Source organism: Hemibagrus wyckioides, linkage group LG14 (assembly GCF_019097595.1).
Source record: "Hemibagrus wyckioides isolate EC202008001 linkage group LG14, SWU_Hwy_1.0, whole genome shotgun sequence".
Classification (NCBI taxonomy): Eukaryota; Metazoa; Chordata; class Actinopteri; order Siluriformes; family Bagridae; genus Hemibagrus; species Hemibagrus wyckioides.
In genome coordinates this window covers 9,799,721-9,825,347 of record NC_080723.1, presented here as the reverse complement: position 1 = coordinate 9,825,347, position 25,627 = coordinate 9,799,721, and the positions used below count along the sequence as shown (strand labels likewise).

The following is a 25,627-nucleotide window of genomic DNA, read 5'->3' as shown; positions in this document are numbered from 1 at the left end:
AGTAGTGCGATGAAATAGTTTAAATCATCTTAAAAATATTATAGTCTTATAATAGGAAATATTTGATAACTTTTATTAATTTTAAAGTTTTTCAGTTAGTTTTTTTTTTTTTTACAATGTTATTGCCTCAGGTGAGCGTGTCGATTTGCTAAACTTCTAAGCTAATATGAAGCCTACCATGTAACCTTAAAATCCCCAAAAAAACAATTTTCAAAAACTATTTCCCCAAATTTAGTCATCTGCCATTTCTTACCTCCCAGCCAGCTTTCTGCTAGCAAACAGCTACCAACAGGAGAAGGAGAAAGCTAACATATTCATCCTCTGAGACACATGAAGCTAATCAGTCATATAATTTTTTTTATTTTGTACATGATATCTCCTACCTATGAAGGAAAAAAGATAGACCGCACACACCCTCAAACAACATTAGCAACAACTGAGATGTGACCCAAACTACAAGCAACTTCCCTGTAAGTTTAGGGGTAAGACATCTAGTCAGTCTTGATATTGCAGACCATCCCCCATGTTTGGGGGCTGTGAATTTCTCACCTCATTGTTTTTTTCTGTTGCGTTCCAATTTGAAGACAACTAAAGAGGATGTGCGACCACTTATCTCGAAGAGTAGTACATTTCCATGAAGCTTGCATAACTACATGCAAGCAAAAAAACACACATACACCCACACTACTCTGCCTCCACACACACACATTTCATTTCTGTAGTAGTGTGTCTCTAATGTAGCATTTGATTGGTGTTTCTTTTACTCCTCTGGGTTTCACATTCTATTTTATTCCCTAGTCATAGTTATTACACTGATGTTTTACATTTTCATTTTTAATAAATCTAAAATACTAAAAAAAATAAATAAAAGATTAGGAGGCTGATACTAAATAACACTAAAGCCACAGCCTCTGCTCCGAAGGTGCTGCATCATGGCTGACCCTGTGCTCTGACCCCAACCCTCCAAGAATGAGATATGAAAAGAAAATTCACTGTGCTGTAATGTATATGTGACAAATAAAGGCTACTTAATGGAGAAGTTGAATTTCCAGAACAAAAATTTACAAATAATTTACTCAGCCCTCTTGTCATCCAAGATGTTCATGTCTTTCAGTCGTAAAGAAATTATGTTTTTTTGAGTAAAACATTTCAGGATTTTTCTCCATATAGTGGACTGCAATAAGTTTGAACTTCCAAAATGCAGTTTAAATGCAGCTTCAAAGGGCCCTAAATGATACCAGTTGAGGAAGAAGGGTCTTATCTACCAAAACGATTGACCATTTTCTTAGAAAAATAAAAACTGAAAATGCCCCCCCCAAAATAAATAAATAAATAAATAAATAAATAAATAAATAAAAATAAAAATAAAAATAAACCAACATTCAGAAACTGGGTGGGACAAAATATCTACATTCTATAATTCAGTAATATGTTGAACCACCTTTAGTAACAATAATTTGAATTAAATTTATTTTTTTTCCTCTCACATCGTTTCGGAGAAATTCTCTACAATGTTTCAGTTCATTTATATTTTAGACGATTCGTTTATGTACAGTTCTTTCACAATTTTAGGATCATTTTACTATTGCATGACCCAGTTACAGCTCAGTTAAAGCTGCTTCACAACTGGCCTCACATTTGTCTCACAAATATTCTGGAAAAGAAGCTCATCATTGTCTCAATGACCGTGCATTTCCCAGGTCTTGTGGCTGCAAAACAAACCCAGATCATCAGCACTCCATCAACATGCTCTCTTTTTGCAAATAATATTTAAAATTGTTTGGCGATTGCCTTATAACTACTCCCAGATTGATGAGTGAACAACAGTTGCTTCTCTGAAGTCATGGCTGATATACCAATATCTTTTTAATTTCAAAACATATTTTAAAAAATCAGAAAATTGCATATGAAAATAGGTTGATGTACTATCAAGATGCTCAATGTGAATATTTTCTCTAGAAATATTTAATAATGGACCTGTGAACTTGGCATTTCAAATTCATACAATACCATCCGAGCTGTTGGGTGAGGCTTCTAACCAATAAAGCAAACTTTATTATCAGCCTTTGAAGGAAAGTATATCAAGCCAATGGTAGCGAGAAACCTGTATTAGCTGTTTGTTTTAACCTAATCACATGTCTAGGAAAACCACAAAGACTTACCCCACTTCACCATCTAATTAACCTCAGGGCTGTGCTATCTATCTCTAATGTGGCTCTCCATCATCATGCGACACTCACAGTGCTGAGCTTGCAAAAAAATTTATCCTCCATTTTGCTCATAATTATGCTGAGAGATGCTTCCGGTGATGTTTTTTTACACATCACTACACCCTGCAAGTTAAACCACTCACAGCTATCTAATGAACTATATTGCAGAAATCAGACTTATGCAGTAAATCTGAATTTACTTCACCTACATCATATTTACTCAATAATGGTTCTCTAGTGGCCTCTCTGACAAAAAGTGCTCTTCAGACCCTGCCTGTTTCTAAGTCAAGCATGAAACTCTGTTGTAAAGTGCTGTTTGCCCAGTAGGGGGCAGTGACTAGATGTTCACGCTTTCTAAAATTCCTTTCTTGCTGCTTTAATTTAAGCAGAACAAAAATTACAATTGTTTTGTAAAAGTTTCTTTACTAATCAAAAGGCTTGTACTTTCAATTAGACATCAGTTGCAGTAGGACAGACCATTACACCACTGATGCAGCGGTGTATGTGTGTGTATTTGCGGTAGATAGGGAGGTTATTGATGTTGCTCTTGCCTAGTGTCCATCAGACATAATAACAGACCTCTCTCTCCCTCTCTCTCTCTCTCTCTCTCTCCTCATGTTAAGTCACCACCCCTCCATGGTGAGAATATAAGCTAGAGTCACGATTCCAGGGCCTCAGCAGAATCAGAGCTACAGCAGGTTCAGTTCCTCACATTCCAACGGCAGGATGGACAACGCTACGTACAGCTATTCATCTGACTGCACTCCACTCACAAACTGCAAGTCCTCACGCAAGCCGCAGGGCTCTACGGTGGTGAACATGGGCCCTGTGACCAAAAAACCTCTCAATGACTACTTGGTCTGGTCCCTCTGCAACACCTTGTATGTCAATTTTTGCTGCCTCGGTTTCATGGCCCTCATTTATTCCATCAAGGTGAGAAAGAGCATGTAGTCTTCATTTCTGCTTTTCTTTTTGTCTCCATTCCTCTTGGTTTCTGTTCTGTTTTCTGGAAATGCAATTTAAGGTAAATCTGAATGCAAACACTATTAGAATAACTGCTTTTATTTAGTATGTGAAACTTTAAAACTTTTAATGTAGGAAATTTGTGTAGTGTTTTTTCTCTCTTGGTTGGGTTTCTGGCTGAGCATACTTTGATGTTGCTCTGATTTAAAGACAGTGCAACAAAAGTACTATACAAGAATATGTGTGAGTGTGTGTGTGAGTGAGAGAGAGAGAGAGAGAAAGGAGGCAGTAGCCTGGCACACTTCCTCTGTTATTCTGAAATTAGAGACACTTATGTTTATAACTGGAGTGTAATTAGTAGGTAGCTAATAGCAGAGCCATTCTCTGTGATTACAGACAGGACTGGAGACATATCTGTCTCTCTCTCTCTCTCTCTCTCTAGCTCTCTGTCACTATGTTTGTTTCCTATTTTTGGTTTGGCTAGACAATGCAACATTCTAAAAAGGGCAAGCCAGAGAACCTGACCAAAATGTGAATTTGGGTCTGCATTAAATGTTTGTGTGTGTGTGTGTGTTCTTTACAGGCTCGAGACCAGAAGACCCTGGGAGACATGCGTGCGGCTCAGGAGTGCTCGGACAAGGCAAAGTGGTACAATATCCTGGCGTCTGGCTGGAACCTTCTGGTGCCGCTGCTTTTCCTTGGGCTTTTCGGACTGCTTCTCGTCCACCTTGGCAGCCTGCAGGGAAGCTTCGACTTCTTCGGTGAAGAAGGCTACCAGAATTTCATGAAGCTCTTTGGCAGGTAGACAGCGAAGGAAACATCTGGAAAAAAAAAATTCCAATGATCCCAACAATGAACAATAATGATCCCTGGACTTATAAACCTCTGTGCCTCGTCAACCTTTGTTTATCTTCTCACTAGTGAATTATTGTATTATTGTTTTTATTATTATTCTAAAAAAGAATTGTCAGATTCTTGTATGGTAAATGTGAGAACTATGAGAAATATCCAATGCATTTGTTGTTATTGTTGCTTATTTGAAGTTAATGTGACATAACTGGAATAAACTATTTAACGTCATTAATTACTTTGATCTCGTCACTGTTTTGGATAAACTTAAAGAATAAGTTATAGTAAGAAACTTAGATGTGTGCAATGATCCCAACAGAGTCATGTGTGTGTGTATGTGTGTGTTAAACCACAAAACGTATATCAGATTTGGACACCAGTTCTGTCATAATTAATATCTTCTTAATATCAAAGATGTAAAAGTGTTTAAGGCACAGGATACTGCAGTTCCATCTTAATTTTTCTTAGAGGTGAACATGATGTTGTGGTGTCTGAAGCCAAGTTTGGTGTCTGCTCTGTAATACTGTGGTGTGTATGTACTGTGGGCTGCCCTGCCCTGTTGGGTTCCACTGCTGACCACTCCTCGCTCTGTTGGTATTTATATGATCTAAATGACAGACCTGCCTGCCAGTGCTCGCTGCCCGCTCTATTTCTGCTTGCTAAAAGAGTGGAGACAGATGTGGAGGGACTGATTAAAGAGGAGAAAACAACATATACTTTCATATTCCTCTCTTTCCTGAAATACACACAGTAGCCAGTGTCAGGAAGAGCTGCATTTGCTCTTCTTCATCTGACCCTCATATGATTTAAACACAAATCATATAGTACTTTGTAGTTGTAGGTATTCATAATGCTGGAACCTTGAAAAATTGTTACAAACAGGAATTAAATGGAATAATACTTTATATCAGGAATCCACTCGCAACAAATCTAAGGTTGGGATGGGGGCAGTTGTCAGGTCCAGGGGATGGGGTGGAGGGGCTTAATGGTTAGGGCAACCCAAGTGTCACATGACCACAATACACCATGGATATAAAAAGCCTACACAGGCAGGTGTCTGTAATAAAAAAAATTCAACCAAGATAAAGATTCAAGACTAAAGAAAAAATTAAACCAGGATAAATCATGTAAAATTACAAGGTAAAATCACAACATATAAAATTTCTGGGGGAAAAAAATATATAGGAAAAAAGTTACAAGTGCCTGGTTGCATAAGTATACACCCCCTAAACAAATACTTTGTTGAAGCTCTTTTTGATTTTATTTCACAATTCAATCTTTTTCTAGAACAGTCTATCAGCATGGCACAGCTTGACTTGGCAATGTTTTTCCTGTTCTTTCTTGCAAAAAACATTCCAGACCCATCATATTGTTGGGGACTTCTCCTGTGCATAGCCTGCTTCAGGTCATCCCAGAGATTTTTAGTCGGATTCAGGACTGGGCTTTGGCTAGAAAGCAGTAACATTTATTCAGTTATGCTGTTCATGGCAGCCTCCATGGTAAGTGTTTGTCTTGTCCTTTTATAAATTTAGAGAGACGTCCTGTTCTTGGTGATGTCGCTGTGTGTCTCTCCACTTTTTCTATTCGTTCATGATGGCCTTTATAGTATTCCACGGTACATCTAATGCTTTGGAAATTATTTTATACCCCACTGAATCCATGTGTGCCTTAGAAGCCAAGAAAATCCTACAGAAACAGTTAAGGTTTGTCAGAATAATTTATCAACTGTTGTCAGCTGTATGATGATGATTACTTTTTTATGATAATTCGATTGAATGTGATAGGTTCATTCTCTGCACAGCCACATAGTTATAAGCTACAACCAGGTTACTGTAATTTTTTTTTTATTTTAACAAATTTTTCCCTAAAATGTTTCTGATTGTTTTTCCAAATAATTTTCTGAGAAGTCACAGGAGTTTGCTAGAGTAGATACCTAAATAAACATCATCATGAAGACTATAAAAAATTCCAAAACAAATGTATCAGACAAGGATTGGTTTAAAAAATATATTCCAAACCCGATACAAGCTCATCACCCAGAGAACACCATTCTCACAGAAGGTAGCATAATGTTGTGGGAATGCTTTTCCTCAGCTGGAGAGATTGATGGTGGTGCTCACTGCTGCTGGGGATGTGACCCAGGGGACTGCTGTGGATAGAACCACTTGGTGACTTTCATGCTGTCTCTGAACTGCTGTTACATCAGCCAACTATCGGCATGAAGGAATTAGTGCTAAGACATTAATAAACCCAGAAAATACATTACATTATTAAATTATTTACTGTCTAATGTCACCCAAATGAGGATGAGTTCCCTTCTGAGCCTGGTTTCTCTCAAGGGAGTTTCCACTGTTGCCTCAGGCTTCTCATTAGGGATACATGTTAGGGATAAATAGTGACTTAACATTAAACTTTATAATTCTTTCTATATTTCTATACTTCTGTAAAGCTGCTTCGAGACAATGTCCATTGGAAAAAGCGCTATACAAATAAATGAAATTGAACTGAAAAATTGTTCCAGCCTGCAAGAGACTTGAGAGTGAAGCATAAAGACTTCCTCTAAATCTAAGCATCCAGGCAAAGCAACACTGGAATGGTTCAAAATCAAGAATGCATATGTGTTAGGAAAGCTCAGGCTTTAATCCAACTGAGAATCTCAGGCAAGACAATTGCTGTGTACCCATGGAATCCGATCCAAGCTTGACCAATTTTACGAAAGAAGAATAGGCAAAATGATTCAAATGGGCAAAGCTCATCTCAGATGACTTGCAGCTGTCATTGCAGCCAAAAGTGGTTCTACCAAGTAATATGCTTGGGGAAGGTGAATACTTATAAGAGAGGTGTCCAATAAGACTTATATAAGAGATCTTATCCTCAAAGGGTGTGTGTTTATTAACCTTGTACAAGCTTTGAGCAGTCTGTGTAGTGGTAGTAACAGCTTTAACAGGCTTAGTTTGACAAGCCTTTTCAGAAGTAGATAGAACTTGAACTGCTGCATCAACCTTAGTGCAGCTGGAGTTGCTGGAGTGCTGGTACCTTGTGAAGACTGAGCTTTAAGAAAATGTGCTGCGTTGAAGCACTTCAAGGGAGGCTTGGATGTAATTCAGCTGAGTGCAGGTTAAAGCTAGGACACAGAAAAAAGGGATGTTTAAAATAGCTGTAAATTGAAATTAATTAACAAAAGGAAGACCGGTGGCTCGGAATAACTTACCCATGTTGTCTTTGGAGCCAGAATGAGCCTGTTTGACAAAAGTAAGCTGGAAAAACCCCACTGATAGGGACCAGAGAACACACATTTTTTAATATAAGGTTGACATCAAAGTTTGATTATAATGGAAATGTTAAATAGTAATATATAATGGTGTCAAGAAAAGTCTTAAATTTCTAAAGAGAAAAACAGTTGAGCAGTTCAGCTGAGGGGTTTTGGTTTAGGTCATCATTTAATGATAAGAGAAAAGAATATAAGGACAATGTATTGGAGAGTTTGTTTCAGAGGTTGCTGGGATGTTCATTAGAGCAACTCAATTCTTGTAACCAGTGTTGTTTGCAATAAACCTCGTATCTGCATTCATCTAGTCGCCATAATTCGTCTTATTTAGTTTAAGTCCTGCTCGACTGAGCTAGTCAGGTCAGTGTGGAGTTGGAGTCAGATATAGTAAATTGTTTGAAGATTGGATGATTTTTTTTCCACAAGGGCCAGTGAGGGTGCAGGTTTACCAGTCAAGTACACCTAATTCCATCTGTTTAATCAGTTAGAAGGCTTTCAATAGACTCAGGTGTGGCTTCTGCTTGGTTGGAATGAAAACCTGCACCAACACTGGCTCTTTGTGGATAAAATTAGATAGCAACACTGCACTTAAACACTGAAATATTAGTGTTTCAATTAGTTTTGCATTAAATACTATATATACTGTCACATGGTTAAAAATCCCAGAAGTGTTTTCAAACACTAAGACAACACTAAGGGCTGGCATTGTCTATGTTTAAGATAATAAAAGAATATTTGAAAATCTGCTCAAGGAACTCCATTAAATCTACAGGAACTGTAAAGGATTAAAAGGTTGTGTTGGCGAGACATGGTCCACGTTGTGCTCCATCCTCCAGAGGTTGCTGCTACCTTGGCAATATTGTACACTGTTGCCGAATGCCAGAAGAAATGAGAGCCAGATAAACTAGGTGTTATGAGAATACCTGTCTGGGAGAATACAGAGCTGGGAGTGTTTTACTGAGCTCCACCCCTCCATTCACGTTATTAATCTGACTCACTGAACTTGTTCAATGCACTCACGAAATTTTAGATCACAAGACACAAATTCCAGGCTCCAGCCAATCAAAATGGTGCATTTTCTTTACAGAGGGTGGCTTTAGATTGTAATGTATACAAACAAAAAACCTACAGTGACGTGTATAAAGACCTGTCACATGTCACCACCGTGTGTGCTATCATGAGCCTCACCAGGTAGGCTTCAAAACTTATTAAAAATAAGAATATCTGTGCTGAAGATTGAAATAATGCCTTGATACTAAGCCATAATTAACACAGATTAATTATAAAGTTGATATTAAAATGGTATTGATCTGGTGTAATAGAATTTTTAAAAAGCAGTGTACACTGTAATATTTTATATACAAACAGAGATTGTGATTGGGGATTAGTAGGCATGTAGTTTTTCTGCACTCTTGGTGCTGTAGGGTATTTGGGTGGATCACACAGTCCATGTACCCAAATTAACATCTACGGTACATGACTACAGAGCGGACCTCAGTGCCGCTTTGAGCTTAAGGTATAATCTTCTCCACTAAATGGTCAGGAGATTTGTGCTGGTAATGATAAATGGTTCAACTCATCAAATGAAGCTTGCTGGGTGTTTCTCAGACCCCACCCAGTTCCCATAATAGCTTGTAAAAAAGCACAGATGATACGGTACAGGCACATGTTTGCACTTAGCACCAAATACCGGACTGTTCAGTTTCAGTTTATGGCCCATGAGAGTGAGAGTTTTATATGTTTCTTTAAAATGTTAGAAACACAGCACTGTTCAGTAAAGTTTGCACATAGCCTATATATCAAGACCACACATCTTGATATCTGAAATATTGTTTCTCTTTTATATATAATATATGTATATATAATATTTTTTTAACTTATGCAAAATATTGCTTTCCAAATAAACAACACTTTCCTTTGGTACACTATATTGAACCGAAATTGTGTATATTTGCATAACAAATCTCGTTCCTTACATTCTGGTATGCAAAAGCTAACTCTTGTCATAGTTTTACAGAAAATAGTTGGTAGTGTAACCCTCTTTCTCCTCACAGGAGGAAAATAACCAGCAAAGAATTAAAAACTTCTCTTCTTTAAACATGTACTATCATGAGCTGTCTGATTCTGTGCCAGTTTTCTATGTGGGTCAAAGATTCCTGCTGAAGTGGCTCTGCTTTGTTAGAACCACAGACAGAGAAAGTGTGTGAGAGGGAAGGTGTATCATGTGTAGACATGTAGACATGAATTTAAAATGATAAAAACTTTTATATAATTATATCAGGTGAATTTTTCAACACACTTTTCCTGAACAGAAATGCAGTCTTAATATTTCACAGCTTTTCCCTCTTTCTTTTTTTCAAAATTTTATTGAAAGAGGGTTTTCGAGACACCATGGTACAATCAAAGTACAGCAATTCTGTTACAAAGAAATGAGTCACTTATAATCCAGTACAATATATAGACATATATACATCCACATACATATATACTTATACCCACTTATATACATACATACATATATATACACACACACACATACATATATATACACACACGTACATACGCACATACACACATACACACATACATATACACGGATACATGTATATATACACACGTACACACATATGCACACCCACATACTTAAATCACATAATGAAATACATTTTATATGTACATAACATTACACAGTAATGCGTTTCCACTTTATATATTTACCAAATGCCAAGGGAATTTGTTTTTTTTTGTCTTTTCATCCATTTTTTTTTGTCTTCTTAATTCACATAAAATCTGTTTATAAACTGTCTCGGCAGGAATATGGCATTGATTAATGATCATTTTACATCTTGTTTTCCATATTTTATAATTAACTATACTTATAATTAACCAATAAAAGTCTTCTATGTTTTTTGTCATTTTTTTTCCAAATACTCCATACAATATTGTTTTCTCATTTATATTTATGTCGATTCCCAAATCTTTAACTTTCTGCCATATTTCTACGGATCTTGGACACTTTATCAGCAGATGTTCAACAGTTTCATCTTCGTTACAAACCCGTAAAGGACAAACTTTTGTTGTTACATAACAGCTCCACCTCACTACACACCTTACTGCTAATCTACCTACGCTAATCAGCCAAGCTACATCACGGACATTTTCTGAAATATCCTTTGAATTTTGAAATATTTTTTATACATTTCTTACTCTGTGATGAGATTTATGTCTAACTATTCCTCCATATATGGTTTTATTTGACTGAGTGCTCCAACTGATGTCTACATTTTTATATTTGAAGGTGAAGTCCCCATATATAAGTTTATAAAATGGTAACTTTTGTCTTGCTCTACCTATTTTTTTTCCCCCACGTTTTACTTTCTCCCACCCAGCCAGATTTCCGATCTATCGCTTGCGATACGTTTTTACAAAAAGCTATTTTAAGTTTACTCTCTAGTTCAGTGACCCCCAGCCCGCCTAGGTCTCGGGGTTTATACATTAAAGTTCTAGTGGTAACTTCCCTATTAGTACCCCATATAAATTTCACACACATTTTATTTAATTTCATCGTTATTTTTTTTTCTGGGGGAAAGATAGTAGCTAAAAACAGTAGTTTTGATAATACAAATGTTTTTATTACCTGTATTCTAGTTTTATAGTTAGCTATTTTCCAGTTTCCCATCTCATTCCTTATCTCTTTTTCCTTTTCTTCCCAATTCCGTTCAGGGCATCTGTCCTTTGTAAGAATTAAACCTAATACTTTAATTTCTTGTTTAACTTCAATATCTAATGCAGGCATATTATTGTTACCCATCCAAATCACTTCAGTTTTATTATGGTTTAGTTTAGCTCCTGAAACCTCTTCATAATTTTTAAATAATTCTCTTACGACGTTCAGTTCTTCTTGATTTTTAATAAAGATGGTTGTCATCTGCATAGGCGGTAATTTTACTAAGATTCCCTGATCCTACAGACACGCCTTGTAATCTATTATCTCTTTTTATCATATGTAAAATTGGACTTATCGCTATTACATATAGTGCAGCACTTAGTGGACAGCCTTGTTTTACGCCTCTGTTTACCTCAAGTATGTCAGTTAATTGACCATTGACATTTATTCGTACTCTTGACATTGTATATAATGTTTTAATCATGTTTATGTATTTTTTAGGAAACCCATAATGGTCCATTACTTCCCATAAGTAATCCTGTGAAATGTAATCAAAAGCTTTCTTTTGATCTAATCCTACAATGAAAACATCTTTGATGTGTATTTATAATAAGTTCCCTCAATGTCCCAAGATTTGTCCCACATATATCGTCCTTTAATTGCACGTTTGCTCTACTTCAATTATTTCACTCAATATAGTATTCATACGGTTCATAAGAATTTTTGCAAGGATCTTATAATCTAAATTCATTAGACTTATTTGTCTCCAGTTATCAAGTTCATGACTGTCTCCTTTTTTATACATCAGTGAAATTATATTATGGTAAAATAGTTCATTTCCCTTCCTGTATCCCTTCATTATATAAGTCAGTTAACATGTCTGTTATATCTTTCATGCAAATCTTATAGAACTCTGCAGGGAGTCCGTCGGGTCCTGGGCTTTTCCCATCATTTAATTCTAAGATCGCATTTATGATGTCTTCTGGTTTTATAAGGTCTTCTAAGTGTTGGAAACGGTCACCAGCCAATTTAGGGCACTTTGCTAAGAAATTGGTTATCTTCCTCTTTTCTATCACTATCTTAGTTGTTGCGTCCTTACACATATTCATTATCAAGTTCCGCTTTTCCCTTTCATTCTCATCTCTATTCCCTGCCCCATCTCTTATACCTTTAATATATTTTTCTTCCCTGCGTTTCTTTAATTGTTTAATCACATGCACAGGATTTCCTGTAAATCTTGTGTTAAGTCCTGCATGAACATGTACATTCGGAAATAGCTCATCGTTCATTTCAGTTAGTTCGGCCTTCATTTTAGACAATTGAAATTCGTCGTTGTCCTCCCTATTTTTTTTTTATTGTAAGACTATATTCTTTTCAAGTAGTTTATTATAATACTTGTTCTTTAATTGCTTCAATTGTTTACATTTGTATTTCAAAAATGTTGTGATTTGTTTCTTAAAGACATTCCATAGTTCAATGCTCGAGTTTGTCAATACTTTAAGGTCTTTAATTCTCCTTATTTCTTTAGTTAAATCATGAACCATTTCGTTGTTTTTAAGGCTTGTTACATTCAACTTCCAGTACCCTTTTTTCTCATAATTTATTACATGTACTTTGGCCACCACCGCTAAATGATCGGAGTCCACCAGATATTCAGTTTTATAATTAGTCACATTCATTGTTTCAGAGATATATATCCTATCTATTCTTGTTCTCACTTTTTTGTCAATACGTGTGTATCCTATGTCACTAGGGAAGAGCATTCTAAACGTATCCTTGAGGGAATATGTGTCACATATCTCAGTTAGCAATTTACCTTCCCTAGTTATGTCCTTATCTACCACAGGGAACCTGTCTTTTCCGTTAGTAATCGTATTAAAGTCCCCACACAGTATAATATTAAATCCAACATTTAGAAGTTCATATAATTTATAAAATATTTTCATTTTCCCAGCCCTATCCGGAGGTGTGTACAGGTTTATGATTCTCATTTTTTGATTTTTATAGTGGCAATCTATTAACATCAGTCTTCCAGGGATTATCTCTCTATACAAGATAATTTCTACAGCATTTTTAAAGAAAATACCTACACCATCAGCCCGATCTTCTCCTATAGAGATTACAACATGATTCCCAGGCCATCTTTTCCCTCTTTCCTGGACGAAACATATTCATGATCATGCTGTGTGTGTGTGTTTGTGTGTGTGTGTCTTGTTGTTGCGAATTTTACCAGCTCTGTCTACGTTTCAGCTCTGCTCACTTCTGGAACCATTTTCGTCTTTTTGTCACAGCACTTCCTGGCCATAATCACACACAAGTGTGATTATCACACGTTACCTACAGGTACTACCACTTCCTGTCTATCCACAACAGACACTTGACCATGGGGATGTGGCAACTTGCTGGTTAAGGTGTTGGATTACTGATTGGAAGGTTGTGAGCTCAAACCCCAGGTCCACCAAGCCACCACTGCTGGGCACCTTCACTTTCAGTTGCTCAGTTGTATGAAATAAAATCTAAGCTCTGGATATGCATGTTTGCCAAATGCCTTAAATGTCCCTGGTGCTGTATAAACCCACCACTTAATTTAGGCCAGAGAGCCATCTGGCCTGCTGCTAACATCTTGAGTCAAGAGAATCTACCAATACCCCTTGTTTAAATCTGGTGTTGAATAAAAGCAAGTGGCGTCTTACTGGAGCAGTTAATTAATGGTATGACTCAAATTTAGACACTGGGTTAACTTTTCCGCACAAAAACAGACCAAGACGACGAGGCTGCTCCAGTCACTGTGGAAGTCCTCAATTATTCACATAGCACTGAGTGTACAGCTGTGATACGAGTTCCACCCACTTATCCCCATTCCACCCACTTATCCCAAAGTGCCATGGCACCCTGATCCTGGGGAACTGTAACCAAAGGGGTAGAAGGAGAGGAGGGGAGAGAGCCTGAGAGAGAGAAAGAGAGAGAGACAATGCGGATTCGACCAGGTGATCCACCACTCTGTCGAGAGATTCTAATTGGTAGCACTGGACGGAAGGAAAAACAAAGCACACTTGCCATAATCACAAGTTAGAATCATCATACGTTACTCTCCAGTTCAACCTGTTCTCTCTCTGCAGCCTATGCTTGACTATGCCACCACTGAAACAAAATCTTGCTAGGAAAGCAACATAATAATAATAATAATAATAATAATAATAATAATAATAATAATAATAATAATAGTGTAGTATAGTATAGTATAGTATAGTATAGTATAGTATAGTATAGTATACTTGTATTCTTGATGTCTCTAATAGATAATATCTCTAATATTATAGACTAATGTTCATTGGACCATGTTGAATTGCCTGAGCTGGGTTTGGATGGATAAAAAGATCAGTCTGGTTGATAGTGAGAGTAGAGGTCTGTATCGGGACTCTTATGAGAGAGAGAGTGAGAGAGATAGAGAAACAGAGAGATTTTTACAGATCTTAGTACTGACTCTAATTAAGTGTTGTACAGCAATTAAAAAAAACATTAAAGAAAAACAGAACTGACTCATACACTGAGCCATTGCAGAGTCTCTTCTGCACCTGGAGGCTTTGAGGTTTGATTCCCGCCTCTGCCCTATTTGCATGGGTTTTTCATTTTCTCCCCTTGTTTCAGGGGTTTCCTCCAGGCACTTACATTTTCTTCTCCAGTCCAAAGACATGCATAGTGTGTGTGTGTGTGTGTGTGTGTGTGATTTTGCCCTGCACCACTTTGTCCACTGACAAATCCTCCAGGTTTCCAGTGACCCTGTATAGCATAAGGGGCACATAAAAACGCTTTGCTTTGTATAATTCCTTATCTTTAATATTTCTTTAATTGATGACAGTTACATACAAAATAATGAATGTACAATACATAATGAATTTAAACTAGGCCGTGTTATAAAAGGCAATAAACTTTCATTAGTTAGTCTTCTTATACATACACATACATTTATACACACTCAGGAACAATGTGTAGGATAATAATGTTTTGTGGAACAGATATGCATCCATGTGTATCCAGCTTAATAAATGAAGCCCACTATGAGTGTTGTGTTACAGTAGTGTTTAACTTCTACAGATGCCTGCTGGGACAGACGGAGGTTAGGGAATTTATAAAGCAGTGTATGCTGGCAGTGGGCACTAAAGCTAGTCATGCCAGCAGCCTTGCAGATGTTCTGGTGGAGGGAGACTTGCGCGGCCATTACAGCCACGGACTCAACCGCATGGGTGTGTATGAAAATTCTTTTTCACTAAACACCATTTTGTTTTCTTATTTGAATGTGCGATACTACACAGAGTTCTCTTTACCCCAGTTTCCTCCCCACAGACATGGAAGCTGATTGACGTCTCTAAATTGTCTGTAGAGTGTGAAAGGAAATGTGAATGAATGTGTGATTATGCCGTGATTATGATGAACCGGTGCATCCTGTGTGTCCTTTATGCGAGTCTCACAATATGCTGCAGGTGTCTGAATAATGCAACAACCTCTGAATTTTTGGCGCACTCAGTTCTGGAAGATGATGGCCAAAGAAGGGCAAGGGCAAAACTACATATTATTCATACTTTTTAACAGTAACGGAGGAACGCAAATGAATGCAGTGAAGTAAAAGTACATTTCTGTGATTAAAAATTCATTTAAAACAACTTTTTTTTTTCCAAAAAACTGAAGTAAATGTAAAAAAATAAATGTAATGCATCACTGTCCACCTCTTAGGGTTAGGGTTAGGGTATAAGGTGTATGGTTATGGTGTAGAGTTAGGGGTTAGGGTATAGTATTTGATAAATGAAATGCAAAAAAAATGAAAATATCTTGATAATAGTCAAAAATCTCATTTAAAAAAAAAATGCAAATAATTTAAATTGACTGAATTTTTATTCATAAATTTAGTTAAGGCATTATTTACAGCCCAGTTTATTAAATATATATATTTAATAAACTAAATATTATTAAACCTACACTATATTGCCAAAAGTATTCGCTCACAAATCCAAATAATCAGAATCAGGTGTTAAAATCACTTCCATGGCCACAGGTGTATAAAATCAAGCACCTAGGCATGCAGACTGTTTTTACAAACATTTGTGAAAGAATGGGTCGCTCTCAGGAGCTCAGTGAATTCCAGCGTGGAACTGTGATAGGATGCCACCTGTGCAACAAATCCAGTCGTGATATTTCCTCGCTCCTAAATATTCCACAGTCAACTGTCAGCTGTATTATAAGAACGTGGAAGTGTTTGGGAACGACAGCAACTCAGCCACGAAGTGGTAGGCCACGTAAACTGACGGAGCGGGGTCAGCGGATGCTGAGGCGCATAGTGCGAAGAGGTCACCAACTTTCTGCAGAGTCAATCGCTACAGACCTCCAAACTTCATGTGGCCTTCAGATTAGCTCAAGAACAGTGCGCAGAGAGCTTCATGGAATGGGTTTCCATGCTGCATCCAAGCCATACATCACCAAGTGTAATGCAAAGCGTCGGATGCAGTGGTGTAAAGCACGCCGCCACTGGACTCTAGAGCAGTGGAGACGCGTTCTCAGGAGTGACGAATCGCGCTTCTCCATCTGGCAATCTGATGGACGAGTCTGGGTTTGGCGGTTGCCAGGAGAATGGTACTTGTCTGACTGCATTGTGCCAAGTGTAAAGTTTGGTGGAGGGGGGATTATGGTGTGGGGTTGTTTTTCAGGAGCTGGGCTTGGCCCCTTAGTTCCAGTGAAAGGAACTCTGAATGCTTCAGCATACCAAGACATTTTGGACAATTCCATGCTCCCAACTTTGTGGGAACAGTTTGGAGCTGGCCCCTTCCTCTTCCAACATGACTGTGCACCAGTGCACAAAGCAAGGTCCATAAAGACATGGATGACAGAGTCTGGTGTGGATGAACTTGACTGGCCTGCACAGAGTCCTGACCTCAACCCGATAGAACACCTTTGGGATGAATTAGAGCGGAGACTGAGAGCCAGGCCTTCTCGTCCAACATCAGTGTGTGACCTCACAAATGCGCTTCTGGAAGAATGGTCAAAAATTCCCATAAACACACTCCTAAACCTTGTGGACAGCCTTCCCAGAAGAGTTGAAGCTGTTATAGCTGCAAATGGTGGACCGACGTCATATTGAACCCTATGGATTAGGAATGGGATGTCACTTAAGTTCATATGCGAGTCAAGGCAGGTGAGCGAATACTTTTGGCAATATAGTGTATTTCTAGCAATTTCTTCTTAATTCAAAGTTTATATTTTTTTATTCTGTTGTCAGATCATTTGTTCTATATAGATTTTTTTTTTCTTAGCGTTTGTCCCACACACTTGCAGCGTCCACTGTTTGTAGCGGAACAATCAACCTACACGATTTGGCACAAGTTTTTACGCCAGATGCCCTTCCTGTCACCACCCTCCCATTTTTATCCAGGCTTGGGACTGGTGCCAAGAGTCTACTCTTTAGCGACGGCGCCCTGCCCAGAAATCGGACCCGGGCCGCAGCAACAAGAGCACGGGATCCTGCCACTGGACCACCAGGAGGCCATTTGTTCTATATAGAAATGAAAGCTTAAAATAAGCAAAATTATCTGCCAGAAGAACTTAAGCAGAAGAAGCATAAAATTAGTAAATACAAAATGTTTAGAAATAGGTTTATTAATTTTATATCTGGTTTGTAGGAAACACTTACTAAATGTTGCAATATTTAAGACATCTTTACATGTTAAATATTTTTTTGTTAAATACATTTTAGGAAGAATGAATGTATTAAACTCGCGGATTAATAGAAAAAGTGAAAACTTTCAGGACTCTGAAAACAGTGTTGTGGTATAAAGTGCAGTAATGACTGTAAAACAATGTGGACTGGACTGGAAAATCTTGTCCTGTGAGTCTGTCGGTGCTGAAAAATATTTTCTACTTCACGGCTTTTATGAACTGGTTATTTTGAATGTGTATTATAAATTTTAAAAAATCATTTACAAAATCAACTCAATATTAATAGTTGTGTTCCAGATTTATATGTAAAGGAGACTCGAGCAGGAATCTGTGCAAAGGAGGGTGAGCCGGTGGTGGAAAAGGAGTCAGTGGCTACAGCACTTGTAAACGGAAAGAACCTCCTGGGTCCAGTTGTGGGAAACTACTGCATGAGTTTAGCTCTGAAGAAAGCACGAGACGTGGGCATCGGCTGGGTTGTGGCTTACGGCAAGTCAAATACACCAAACATCATGAATTGAACTATTTACAGTGAAATCTGTCAGGATATCATATAGTTGCTGGTCACAACTGAGAACGCAGTAAACTTTTTTCTTTGTCTTTGTTCAGCCTCCAACCATTATGGAATTGCCGGCTATTATTCCAAGCAAGCACTGAAACAGAACATGATTGTGAGTTCAACAACGTGTGTGTGTTGTATGTGTGCATGTGTACACACACACACACAATGCAATGCGACACCTAAATATAACCCTACATCAACCCCAGAAACCAAAAGCAAACATGTGTGAAGTTGTTTGTTTAATGTTCGTTGTATTTACGTTTTCGCTAAGGACTTTTATTTTGGCGTTGTGTAATGGAATGGAATGGAAAGGAAAGTGTGGGAACGAGAAAAAGAGTGAGTTTAGCGGGCACGGAGAGTAGTGTTGCTCTCCTCCCAGTTCTAGGCCTTTTGCTCAATTAAAAATTATGAGTCGTCTATATTTTCAAGTCCATCGTCTTTATTTAAATCAGTCCACGGGCAGCTAAACCCCAAGCCTTACATATTTAATGACCAGAGTTCTCCTTGGTCATCAGCCAAATATGCCCAGAAGGTCAAATCCATCCTTGTGATGAACACCAAGCTTACACACAGTGAGATTACATCTCTTAAAGAAATATCAGTAGAAGAAGCATTTTTAGTGGTTGTTTTTAATAGATGCCAAAATAAAATATATTATTATAAATATATTAGATGATAGAGTTTCAGCCATGATATAGCACCCCTGGAGCAGAGACAGTTAAGGGCCTTGCTCAGGGGCCCAACAGTGGCAGTTTAGCAGTGCTGGGGATACCAGTCGACAACCCAGAGCTTTAACCACTTGAGCTAAATCTTCTGAAAGCATTTATAACTTAATATTTTTTACCCTGATTTCTCTTTCACTGTGTTTAGGGCATGTGCTACACTAACACCTCTCCTCTAGTGGTTCCTACACGAGGTAAAGAGGTTGGTATTCATCACTAATATCTCTATATTATCAGTGTTTCCCTTATTACAACGCAGCTCTGATGTGACATGTGACAAGGGAAGTTTACACAACACAGCAGCTTTGTAATGGCAATGTATTAATTCCTTTTTCCCTATACACTAACCTCACAGCTCAGATCCAGTCCGAACATTTTTAGCCTAAGCTGGCTGTCGTGAAGTTATCCAAAATGGCACAGACTTGATGTCAATGTGCTCTAAAACATGGGTGGAAATCACAATCCTTTGTTATCTATAAGTTTTTTATATTTTATTATTGACTTCCCTATAGTTATTAGCACAGTTAACCCACATATAAGTAACAACAAGTTATGTTTTCCACTGGAAATTTCAGGACAAAATAGAACAACTATAATGTATAACCAGAAAATTGTTAGAATGGGTCAGATATCTGAAAAGCTGGATGAGGTTCATTAAATAAATCTGTAGTGAAACGGAAGAGGAAGCTTTTATTTGTCATTTACACCTTAAAACACAGTGAAACTCTTTTGTCATATATCCCCACTTTGGAGGTTGGGGTCAAAGTGCAGAGTCAGCCATGATACTCCTGGAGCAGTGAGGGTTGAGAGCCTTGCTCAGGAACCCAGCAGATTGTAAATGTAAATTAAATTTTCATGTAAATTAAATAAATAAAACAACATCGCACAAAAAAGTTTCAAATATCATGTAGGTTCATGACATGACTGACAAAAGTAGAGCTGAAATATATACATTTGCTTTAATCCAAAGTTGATCCAGTATTGTAGGCAATTTTAGACAATATTCTGACTACACAAACTGCAAATAATACACAACTATAAGACAGGATGTACAAAATGTACAAAATAGGAAAATACAAACGATAGCTTAAGTAGGTATACACAGTACCATGACAAAACAAGATGAAAATGAACACACATTATATGTACTTATATCCATCCATCCATCCATTGTCTATGCCCGATTATTCCTAATTAGGGTCACGGGGGTCCGCTGGAGCCTATCCCAGAGCACATAGGGAGAAAGGCCACAGGTCACCAGTCCATCACAGGGCCATGTACTTATATGTTTTTCTTTATTTTTCTTTCTGCAAAGTGCACACTGGGGACAAACCCTATTAGTGTAGCAGCTCCTGCTAAGGATGGAGACAGCTTTGAGCTGGACATGGCAACCTCAGCTGTTGCTCTTGGAAAGGTAGGCACAAACACGGCTGCACACAAGTAACCGGTAAACATCTAAAGAATAGAAGTGAACTTTCTTGCATTTTTTATTCTGCCTCTCTCTCTCTGTCTTTCCCTCTCTATCTGTCTCTTTCTCTCTCTCTTTCTGTCTCTCTCTCTCTCTCTCTCTCTCTCACTCACTCATCAGGTGGAGCTTCATGCACGTAATGGCCACTCTATCCCAGAGGGTTGGGGTTGTGATGCCAATGGTCTTCCCAGTTCTGACCCTAAGGCAGTGCTGTCCGGAGGAGGCCTGGTACCTGTGGGTGGCAGTGAGACGACAGGTCTCTGTTTTAGTCTTGTCCTAACCACTTCCTGCTCCATGAGCCTATGTAATGGCCAATTTGACATCACAAGCCTACAGCAGCCTATAGTCCTGTCATTACAGCAGTAACACAGTAAACCAAGCTCAGTTATATAGTGAGCCTTCTGTGAAAGAGATGTTTATTTAACATTTATAGAAGGAGTCTCAACTCTTTATCAGTAGGTAAGTTTTCTACCACATTGAAAAATTTCTGGATTGAGACCTTTTTGCTTTTCTGTTTTGTCTTTAACAAGACAAGCTGCATATTATTATATTTTTACTTTAAGAAAGAGAAATGTTTGTGAGTCTTTTTTTAACACAAGTGCAATGTTTTCCTGAAACCACTGACAAACTGAGCAAATTGATGTTGTATAGATGAATAACACTCTTTGAGGCATACTGTTAATGGGAAATAAGCTTATTCCAGAGTCCACTTAAATCTAGCATGCTGTGAATATTGTTGTGGATCTGTCTGTTCTACATATCTTTCCTGTTAGACTTTTAGCTAGGTCACATAAATTAAGAGTAGATATTTAAAGCTATTAACTGGTTAAAGACTCGATGTAACATGTGAACTCTTCTAGATGTATATATCAGGAAATGAAAGCTGTAAAATTTAAAAAAAAAAAAAAAAAAAAAAGGAAAGGAAAGAAAGAAAGAAAGAAAGAAAGAAAGAAAGAAAGAAAGAAAAGAACTAGTCTTGCTGTTCCAATATTTTTATGTAGTTCTATGAGAGTTATAAATGATCATGTGATGAATTGACACTATCTGTGTGTTAGGAGGTTATAAGGGTTATGGACTTGGGCTAATGGTGGAGGTGTTCTGCGGGATTCTTTCTGGCTCGAACTACAGCAAATATATACGCACATGGAGAATGACTGACAGAAAAGCAAACCTGGTATTTACCTTCATATCTGTCACACACACACACACACACACACACACACACATATACACAGTTCCATAAACCCATTAAGATCTTCTCTCTGTGCTCTAGGGTCAGTGCTTTGTGGCATTAAACCCAGAATTCTTTGCTGATGGATTCAATGACAGAATGTCTGATCTGCTGTCTCTACACAGGAACATTGAGCCAGTGAGTATTTGAATCTCATGTAACCAGAGGGAAACGTAAGCAATGGCAACCAAATACAGTGATAGAATATTTGTAATGCATGAAGAGTTCGATAATTTTCACTTTCAGGCAGAGACACAGAGACCAGTACTGGTCCCAGGAGACCCGGAGAGGAAACATAACCGGACCTGCCGTGAGCTGGATGGCATCCTGTACTCATTGAGTGTGGTCAAGCACATGGTACACACACACACACACAGATTCTCACATTGATACACAAATACAATCCTAGATATAAAAGTTAAGCCTTTTACAAAAACATTACAATAAAATTCTACATAATTATGAACAACAACTGGTACATTGCACATGTAGAGATAGCACTGGTCAGACAGACAACAGCAAAAATGACACAATTATTATATCTCATCGAGTTTGAGACGGTATAGGAGGGTAACACCCCCAATCGAAATATTGAAGAAAAAAAAAGTATTATCTGAAATGGTAAAAGTATACAAGTATACATTATATAAATATTGAAAACTATTAATTATTTTGATGTAAGATATATGTTTAATCTAATTAACTGTCTTGTATAGAGGTATAACTCCAATTTCATTGCGAATTGTAATGTATAGTGTTACAGATGGTTTGTGTGTGTGTGTGTGTATGTGTGTGTGTGCAATTTCTCTCCCTCTCTGTTTTTACCAGAACGAAGTTGCCAGCACTTTGGGAGTGTCTCTTCTGCTGCCAACCCACAGACTCATCCAGTAACATGGCAGCTCAGGTGACACTAGTGTGCTTTTCTGGAGCTACATTTCTTGAATGAAGCATTAAATGATTATCAAGTCAAGACATCGACTTTTAAGAGAAACAGAATTTCAGTAATAAATAAATAAAAAAAATACTCCTGAAGTAGATTAATGATTTGTTTTGGCATTTTTGTAAATTTCAGTGTCTAGTCATAGCTTTTGACAGTGTGAACTATAGCAAATGAACGTGACATGTCGTGACATGTAGAAAAACATTCATGAAGAATAAAGCGTAGTGTTTTCTTTTCAGTTTAAATACAGTTGGACCGCCTTAATTATATCCTTCCAACAGGTGGGTCAAACAAATAATCCCCTCCCCCTATTTATTTTATTATTATTTTTAAGATATAGTGTTAGGGCATTTTTCTTTTCTCTGAAAAAACATGGATACCTCCACGTTTGTTTTTTGTTAGCAACAAGCTAGCCGACTAGCTGTGATGAGCAATATATATTTACCTTAGCAAAATTTCTACGTTGATTCATCTAAAATACAATTGAAATAAGTGAATTCATAAGCTTACATTCAGTGTAGAATCAACAAAATGTTAATAACTGAAAAAGAATAATATAAAAGGGATATAAAAAATGCATGTTTTTTAAATTCTGCCCTGAATAAACTACTTCACATACCAAATGTTTGCATGTAGTCCAGAAGATGGAATAATAACTGAATTTACACAAATTAACCAGTGTAAAAGTTTACACACGCTTGATTATTAATCCTGTGTGTTGTCCCCTAGATGATGAGTGTTTATATGTTTTGTGAGAGTTTTTTTCTGTAAGAGTCCCTTATTTGTCCTAAGCAGTTAACCTGCACCCAAATCTTCAGAAAAATCCTCCAGGTCCAAACACAACTATAACAAAAAGTGTAAGCGTGCAAGAAGGCAACACGATACATTAAAAGCCTGGCTTTGTGATAAGTTTTAATTCTTATTGTGCTATTTTTTGGGATACTTCTAAATATCTCATGTAGCTTCTGAAAGGCAGTACTAAAGGAGAAAATAAGATCTTTAAACAAAATACTTGTGTATAGAGTATAACTCATTTAAGTGTTGCTTTTTCATGCTGGGGTCATGTTGATTTGAGGCCATTTGCTGAAACACAGGGTTAAGGAGACTGTCCCCAGTTTCTGTACATAAATCTATGGTTAATCCTCACTCAGCACTACCTTGGGTAGGGAATCATTGCATATTATAAATATCACACGCAATGATTTTTCCACGCCGACACTTGGAGAAACTCTTAATCTCTACTTCACTAAATACTTAAAATTGAATGTAATCATTCATAACTACAAAAAAAAAAATCTTTCAAAACAGAGTGACAGGTAGCCGTTGATCTAAACAACTCAGTTTATTTCTTTTTTCTACAGTTTTGTATAGCAAGTGGAATTTTTCAGATAGAATTCTCTCAGATCAATAATTCTTCTTCTTATGTGATCACATATTTTTCTCATCTAAGTCACATGGTTTACACAAGATCAATGGTCACAAGCGATCATCTCAATCTCTGTTAAAACGTACTAATGGAACTACACCAACCTTTAGAATATAAGCTTTAAATGGACTACAAGGTGGAGTTGTGAAAGATTCCACTACATGGAGCTCCAACCTTGTTAGGTATTAAAGGAACATACTTCAAAATGTCTACTGCATCGAAAATCACTCAGTTCTCTGTTCTTATCCTAGGAGTGTTTTCACCCAATATTAATTTTAAAAGAGTTTGCAGGGCAAAGAGGTATTTTTAATTTAAAGTTCAATCTCAATATACAAGGTCAAATATCACTTTATTATGTGTTATTAAATGTATATTTTACTTATAGTTCTGGACATAACTGTAAAGTAAAGAGAGGGTGATAGATTTTGAACAAATGTGATGTGTGATTCATTTTCAGTGAAACCTTTAAATCCATTGTATCATTTCATATTTACCTTAATCCAGGAAAAGATGGACAGAAGCCTTAATATCAGGGGCCTCATTTATATCAATGGTGCATACATTCAAATCTGGGTGTGAAATGTGTGTACACAACCTTTCTCCTTTATAATGCTTGGCAGAGAATTGGACATAAATGTAACAGCTATACAAATCTTATGTCTTCAGTTTAAAAGAAGAATCCTGCGCTTGCAAATTGGCCACTTCACTGGACTGAGCTAAAAAGTTTACTGACCCCAAGTTTTTGTGATGAACCTCTGAAATTTGTTAGCATTTTGTGAAAGAAAATGCTTTTATGGATACACAAATGTTAAAAAAAAATAGAAAAGATTTACATTCATTGCTCATGGGACCATGCAGCAGGAAAATAAGAGAGACAGATATGCCAGTGTTTTGCTAATAATAGACCATAGTTAAGTAGCTGCCCATTGTTGCTTGGCTTCAGTAGCAGATCATCCACTTACATGTATTTATGTAAATTTCCCAGCAGTGTTGCACAGTTTCTGTGTATACTTAAAAAGTTGGATGGAAGAAAATGAAAAATTGGATGTAAATAGATTTAAAGCATGCATTTCTCACATGAGAGGAACAACCCTAAAGCAGAACAAGCCTGTTAGCAGTGTCTTAAATTTTACATGCATTTACATATTTGTTTTTCACACAAAATTATCAAAGAAGACCAAGAGGCACAAGGGTAAGTTTAAAATTCCTGGAGAGATAGTTTTCAGTAGAAAGTACTGAAAAACTGGTCAGGTATGTTGTTATGTTTAGGCCATTTTAGGACATTTGTACCTGATTTGTTCGCAAGTGTACAATGAACGGCCACATAAAAACGTTACTATATTGTCTGTATTCAAGGGACTTAAATGGGACTGAAATGCATGCAACACTACAATGATTCACAATTTTTCATAATCTAAATGCTCCGTAAGGTCTGTATAAAGTGTACAAAAGTAACAGGAATGTGCTTTGACCTCAAAGTTTGCCATGGCAAGGTCCCTTTCAGGGCAGGTGCTTTCATGGTTGCCTCACCCATGGCAATGTTCTACACTGTTACATAACATAGATGCGAGAACCAGACAGACTAGGTCAGAGAGAATCCCTGTTTAATTAGACAAAGA

The 25,627-nt window shown here is 37.3% G+C and overlaps 2 protein-coding genes across 3 annotated transcripts; both read left to right on the top strand.

Annotated features, from left to right (window-relative positions):
- Positions 1–2,879: 2,879 nt before the first annotated feature.
- Positions 2,880–4,268, top strand: LOC131365040 (interferon-induced transmembrane protein 5-like). Its single transcript, XM_058408623.1, has 2 exons — positions 2,880–3,143; positions 3,757–4,268. The coding sequence occupies exons 1-2, from the start codon at positions 2,937–2,939 to the stop codon at positions 3,976–3,978; spliced, it is 429 nt and encodes a 142-aa protein (XP_058264606.1). The 5' UTR covers positions 2,880–2,936; the 3' UTR covers positions 3,979–4,268.
- A 4,033-nt stretch (positions 4,269–8,301) lies between these two features.
- LOC131364260 (uncharacterized oxidoreductase YjmC-like) lies at positions 8,302–24,205 on the top strand. Of its 2 annotated transcripts, XM_058407352.1 has the most exons (12): positions 8,306–8,481; positions 13,208–13,300; positions 15,053–15,201; positions 17,960–18,148; positions 18,269–18,330; positions 19,092–19,145; positions 20,259–20,357; positions 20,532–20,667; positions 21,467–21,585; positions 21,685–21,780; positions 21,889–21,999; positions 22,471–24,205. In XM_058407352.1, exons 3-12 carry the CDS (start codon positions 15,099–15,101, stop codon positions 22,531–22,533), a joined length of 1,032 nt encoding a protein of 343 aa, XP_058263335.1. In that variant the 5' UTR covers positions 8,306–8,481; positions 13,208–13,300; positions 15,053–15,098; the 3' UTR covers positions 22,534–24,205. The 2 variants fall into 2 exon arrangements, with proteins under 2 accessions (XP_058263334.1, XP_058263335.1); XM_058407351.1 differs by lacking the exon at positions 13,208–13,300 and having other exon boundaries at positions 8,302–8,481.
- The last annotated feature ends 1,422 nt before the right edge of the window (positions 24,206–25,627 follow it).